The sequence below is a fragment of the Fukomys damarensis genome, unplaced genomic scaffold (assembly GCF_012274545.1).
Source record: "Fukomys damarensis isolate Sample0158 unplaced genomic scaffold, DMR_v1.0_HiC HiC_scaffold_39, whole genome shotgun sequence".
Taxonomy (NCBI): domain Eukaryota; kingdom Metazoa; phylum Chordata; class Mammalia; order Rodentia; family Bathyergidae; genus Fukomys; species Fukomys damarensis.
Window position 1 is genome coordinate 56,204,701 of NW_022900951.1, and position 6,119 is coordinate 56,210,819.

The window sequence follows — 6,119 nt, forward strand, 5'->3', positions numbered from 1 at the left end:
AGTTAGCTTTTAAAGTTGTCTGTTCTGCTTTGTGTGATTTTTTTTTTTTTTGGTCTATTTAATCACGTGTCTTGGTTTATGTCTCTGTGTCATAGATTAAAAAGTTGTCCCGCTGGGAAGTAATTGATGTGGTACGTACAATGTCAACAGAACAGGCTCGCTCTGGAGAGGGGCCCATGAGTAAATTTGCCCGTGGATCAAGGTTTTCTGTTGCTGAACATCAAGAGCGTTACAAAGAGGAATGTCAGCGCATCTTTGACTTACAGAACAAGTATGTCATTTTAGTGCAGAAAATTCAAGCTGGAAAGAGGAGAGGTCTCAGATACTGTTTAGTTTAGTTTTTTTTGTGATGTTGAGGTTTAAACCCAGGGTTACATAAGTTCTCTGCTATTAAGCTACATCTGCAACCTATTCCCTGTTTTATAATGAAGAGGAGATCACCTAAAAATAAAACTAGATAATTAGGTATCTGAGATACTATAGTGTAGTATATTTTTGTTATAGTGTTACTCCCTTCAAAACAGCTTGCCATAAGTTGTGAATATTCCAGGGCAACTCTTCCTGCCTTCTTGGTCTTGGCCTCACAGCCATAACAATAGAAATAGGTGACAGATAAAGTTTGTTTTTTTTTTCTGAAGATTTAGTTGTAAGATAATGGTAATGCGCTATTAAAAATGACCACTGTGCTGATTTCTCACCTTTTCTCCAGGAATTCTGAAATTGTGAAAATTTTATAAAGAAGTTCCACTTCTTAGTGGATTTTGAGTATGATTTTTTAAGGTTGATTCCCATTTTCTACTCTTGTCTGCCACCCTGTTCTCTCCAGCTGTGTCTGTGCTTTTGTATTTTTCTTGGTTTTAATTTAACATTTTTTTCTTTTGAGGGTTTTATCATCAACTGAAGTCTTATCAACCGATACAGACAGCAGCTCGGCTGAAGACAGTGACTTTGAAGAAATGGGAAAGAATATTGAGAACATGCTGCAGAATAAGAAAACCAGTTCTCAGCTGTCACGTGAAAGAGAAGAGCAGGAGCGGAAGGAGCTACAGCGGATGCTATTGGGTGAGATTAGTGGCTTCATAGACAAAAAAGAGCAGGATCAAAAAGCATAAATAGCCAGGTGTGGTGGTGCATACTTATAATCCCAGCACTCAGGAGGCTGAGGCAGGAGGATCAGTGTGAGTTCAAGGGCAGCCTGTCTCAAAAAGCATAAGTAACTAGATATTGAGGCAAAGCTGGAGGTAGACAAAGTAGGGGATGAGTATAGAAAAGCCCGTGGATAGATTTCTGCAATCTAGACTCTGGGTTTGTTTGTACAGAACAAATTAAAGCGGCCACCTTTGTATCAGATACCTGGCCAAGCCTGGGCTATAAGTGTTTACTTCAAGTGTGCTTTCTCAATATTCACCAGGTGTGTCAAACCTGCATTGGACATGCCTATATTATAATAGAATATATTTTAAAAGGAAGTTTTGGTCGGTTATATTTGTTAACCTATGTTACATATTTTATATGTAGCCCAAAACAGTCTCTTTGCTCAGTGTGGTCCAAGCAAGCCAGATGTGTCCAACCTTCAAGTCACATGTTGGACATGCCCATGGGTAACAGGTTTTTTTTTTCAGCTTTAGTTGAGTTTATTGGTACATTTTAGGGAGGTAACAGTTTTTAATACAGAATATGCGTATAATTTTGGGAGATTATACTTGAACCCTTTCAAATTACATGTAAAATTTTGTGTAAATCTGCATTTTTTGGAGAAAATTCATGGCTTTCAAACTCAAAGGAGTCTTAGACCCCTAAAAGACTTAAAAATCACTAAAAATTGCAGAAGTTGAGGGTGAGGATGATGGTAATGACCAAAATTGGTTTAGGACATGGGAATTGGGGAAGAGAAGGTTAAAAATCAAGACTACTTTAAGCTTTCACTCTGACTTACTAGAAAGATGTTAATATCGATTTCAGAGAAAGAAGCAAGTTTAGGTTTGAGGTCCCTATGATACTTCAAGAGTATAAATGTCGGACACTTGAGAACTTGGATGTAGATACTGAGAAAACAAATGGTAAAAATGAAGATTTTAATAACTGTTGTCATTCACACTAGTATTCTTTTGATTTCTCCCTCTCTGTAAAGGTTTTATGTAATTTCATTGTTCTGGCTATTTTGTAAAGATGTGATGTAACCCTTCTACAATGTGGTCCTTTAGGTCTTTGGTAGTATGGTCTGGACCACAGTATTCACATAACATGGAGATTAGTTAGAAAGGTGGAGAACTACTGAATTACAATCTACATTTTAACAGCCCCCCCCCCGTGATTTCTATTCATATTAATTTTTGAGAAATATATAGTAGGGGGCCGGGGATTTAGCTCAATGGTCCCACTGCCTGCCTTGCAAGCACAAGGTCCTGAGTTCAATCCCCGGTACCAAAAAAAGAAAAAAAAGAGAGAAATATATAGTAGGCCTTAAGATTCTGGACATACTTCTGTGGTGTCATTTTTCCTTCTCTGGGTGCTTGCTTGGGTGTTTTCATTATCAGCTTCTTGCTTAGAATTTTCTTTCTTTCTTTTTTGGGGAGGGGGTGGTGGTACCGGGGATCGAATTTGGGATCTTGTGCTTGCAAGGCAGGCAGCAGCACCACTGAGCTAAATCCCTGGCCCTTGCTTAGAATTTTCTATTGCCCTTTTGCTCAGAGGAATCAGAATATAGCTACTGCTCCTCTCTTTCCTCTAGCATGTATCTAGTTCTTTGAGGATTTGGGGGAACTTTTTGTACTTGTAAAAGTGGAAATTAACAGTGGTAAAATGAAATCAGGAAAGGACAAATCAGTGTAGTTTTGGGTTGGTGGTAACTTTGAGGCTTTCTTTAAAGCCGTAATTTTGTGGCATATTGAATCAGTGTGTCCACTCAGCCCCAGGAAAACAGCCACTTGGGTGGTAGGGAGAATGTTTGGAAATCTCTTTCTACCTTGCAGCAGCAGGCTCAGCAACATCAGGAAACAATCACAGAGACGATGACACAGCTTCTGTGACTAGCCTTAACTCCTCTGCCACCGGTCGCTGTCTCAAGATTTATCGCACATTTAGAGATGAAGAAGGGAAAGAGTATGTTCGCTGTGAGACAGTCCGAAAACCAGCTGTCATAGATGCTTATGTGCGTATACGCACCACAAAAGATGAGGAATTCATGTGAGTTTTATTTACCATTTTCAATTATGATAGAATAATACTGGTGGGGAAGTGGGAAAACTTGAGTTTTAGTTACAGGATTCTGCACAGTTGTTGCTAGATGTCTGTCATAATTGGGAACCACCTTGCCTATATATCTTTGGATTTGAACTCAGCTATATCACCAGGAAAATTCATGTTTGCTGCAAAGTAAAGAAATATCATTTATTTATTTGGAGGGGGGGCATTGCTGGGGATTGAACTCAGAGCCTCACACATACTAGGCAAGTACTTCTACCACCGAGCCACATCATAGCCCCAGGCATACCATATTTTGCAAGGGTTCTTTACATTTGGTTGTTTGGTATGTAAAAAGTTTAGGGATTACTTAGGACTTACTATAAGAGGTGAGTATATGCAGATGAAGGGCTGACTAGCAAGAGAATTGGGAATGGCAGGTATTCCCTTTTATTTCATCCTGGACAGATTATTTTAGTTCTGAGATGTTAGCTATTAGGACACTCTTCTTGGTTTAGGTTACTTATGGTCGTGTGATTTTTCCCCCCCCGCTGTTCAGTCGAAAATTTGCCCTTTTTGATGAACAGCACCGAGAAGAGATGCGAAAAGAGCGGCGGAGGATTCAAGAACAACTAAGGAGGCTTAAGCGGAACCAGGAAAAGGAGAAGCTTAAGGGTCCTCCTGAGAAGAAACCCAAAAAAATGAAGGAGCGTCCTGACCTAAAAGTAAGTGTAATGTGCAATAATCGCAATTAAAAAAGAAAGCAAGCAAGCATACCTTTTTCCTTAGCTTTCATAATCCTCCCTGAGAATGAGAGCAACATTGTGGAAAGCTAGTTTGCGTTGATTTGGCAGTTTGGATCTTATCAGTAATAGTATAAGTGGTTCCAACAACAGTCAGACTTAGTCTAGTGTTACTGTTCTTATTAGATGTCATTTATACTTCCTTTGAAATATTTTCTGAGAGTTCATAGGTTTAGTGGGTTTTTCACTTGCGCACACGTGTGTGTAGTCACATTTTTTTTTTCTTGCAATTTTCTATTGCCTTGTTACTCAGAGGAGTCAGAATACAGTTGGTGATAAAATCCAGGAGCTTATGCATGCTAGGGAAGCATGCTACCACTGAGCTACATCCCCTGCTTTTTAAGGTGTTTTTTTCAGCCAAGGAATAATGCATGCTACAGATTAATCTTTACTTTTCCCCACTTGATTTTTTTAAAGACTATCACCATTTCAACCCCCAGTTAACATGGCACTTGTTTGTTTCATCCCCTCCTAATTTTTTACAGATTTTCAAGTGTTTTCTTCAGTAATGATGCTTTCTCCTGCAGTTCAGGTCTGCTGTCTGTTTCCATAGTGGCTAAAGATTCAATCAGGAGTACTCTGCATTCAGATTTCAAACTTTCCCACAGTTTAGATTCTTCAAGTCTTTTAAGTAGTAATTCTATCACAGATAAAGCTTCTGTTCTATTTTTAAAAGCAACAAGCCAGGCACCGTGGCACACACCTGTAATCCCAGCTACTTAGGAGGCTGAAGCTGAAGGAGGCAACTTTGAGGCCAGCCTGAGCAACTATCTCAAAATAAAAAAATAAAAAGGGCTGGGGTTGTAGTTTAAGAGTAGAGTGCCCCTGGGTTCAGTTCCCAGTATTAGGGGGAGAAAAGCAACAAAACTAAAACATATAGGATACAAATTGATTTGCACTTGGGTAGGACTTTCTGAGCATGGTGGCACATGTCTGTAATCCTAGCACTCTAGGAAGGTGAGGCAGGAGGATTTCAAGTTTAAGCCTATTCTGGGCAATTTAGTGACAGCAAAATCCTATCTCAAAAAATAGAAAGGGCTGAGAATGTAGTTCATTGTGAAGGTCCTAGATTTACTCCTCAGTACCAAAACAAAACCAGTAGTTTAGGACTCCAGGCATTACTGTACAATGTGTGATTGATTGTAAAGAGCACCGTAAGATGAAGCAACTGTGGTACAGTGGAAAGAGCCATGAACTTGGAAACAGACGATCTATATTCAATTCTGGTTCTGCCACTTAATAGCTCTGTGATCTTTACCTCTCTAAACCTATTTCCTATAAGTTTTTGTTTGTTTTTGGTACTGAGGATCAAACTGAAGACCTTGTACTTGCGAGGCAGGTGGTGGCACCACTGAGCTACATCCCCAGCTAAACATGTTTTCTATGAAATGGTAGTCTCTCACAGTATTGTATTAAATGAAGTAAATCATGGGAAGCACTTGATAAATTGGATTCAACAAATGTGTAATTAACATATACTGAAGTTATTAAATGCTTTAATGTTTTTTCTATATATTAGATAGTGTGATATGGTATTGGCACCATTGTACAATGAAACCGAGAAACTGGTATCTAGGATACCAGAGCTACTCAATTTAAAAACTGAGGTAGAGATTTGATACTATTGAGCCTTCTCCTTGTTTTAACTGGAGGCTATAGGAGTCTGCCTAGCTAGCTGATTATGCTTTGGCTTGCAGCAGCCATTCATCTGCAGATTTAATATTGTCACAGTTCATGACTTACACTGTTAATTAAAATCCTTTCCCTTTTACTCCTCCCTTGGTTTTTTAAAAGAAATGTTTAATCTCTGGATTTCATTTTTTTTTTGTTTTTGTTTTGTTTTATTTGTTTGTTTTGGTACTGGGGATTGAACTCGAGTCCTTGTGCTTGCAAGGCAGGTGGTGGAACCACTGAGCTAAATCCCTAGCCCTCTCGATTTCATTTTGTCTTTCATGTGTCATTACCATATATGGACTTTTGTCTAGTGGCTTCTAATGATGGGTGTAAAACCATTCTGTTAGAGTGAAAGTTTTGAAACTATCTTTGTTTCTCCTTGGCCTTTAGCCCGTCTTACCTTATTTTTCCTTCATGGGCTTACTTGACATATTTCAGCCTGTTTATATCTGATACAGT

At 38.9% G+C, this 6,119-nt stretch overlaps 1 protein-coding gene across 8 annotated transcripts in view; it reads left to right on the top strand.

The window, feature by feature from the left end:
* Positions 1-6,119, top strand: part of Taf1 (TATA-box binding protein associated factor 1) — a 108,411-nt gene that overhangs the window by 60,515 nt on the left and 41,777 nt on the right. For all 8 annotated transcript variants that reach the window (XM_010607950.3, XM_010607947.3, XM_010607944.3 and 5 more), the window contains exons 21-24: positions 96-271; positions 884-1,062; positions 2,973-3,186; positions 3,743-3,908. In XM_010607950.3, coding sequence (XP_010606252.1) covers positions 96-271; positions 884-1,062; positions 2,973-3,186; positions 3,743-3,908 — 735 coding nt within the window. The remainder of the gene's footprint in view (positions 1-95; positions 272-883; positions 1,063-2,972; positions 3,187-3,742; positions 3,909-6,119) is intronic.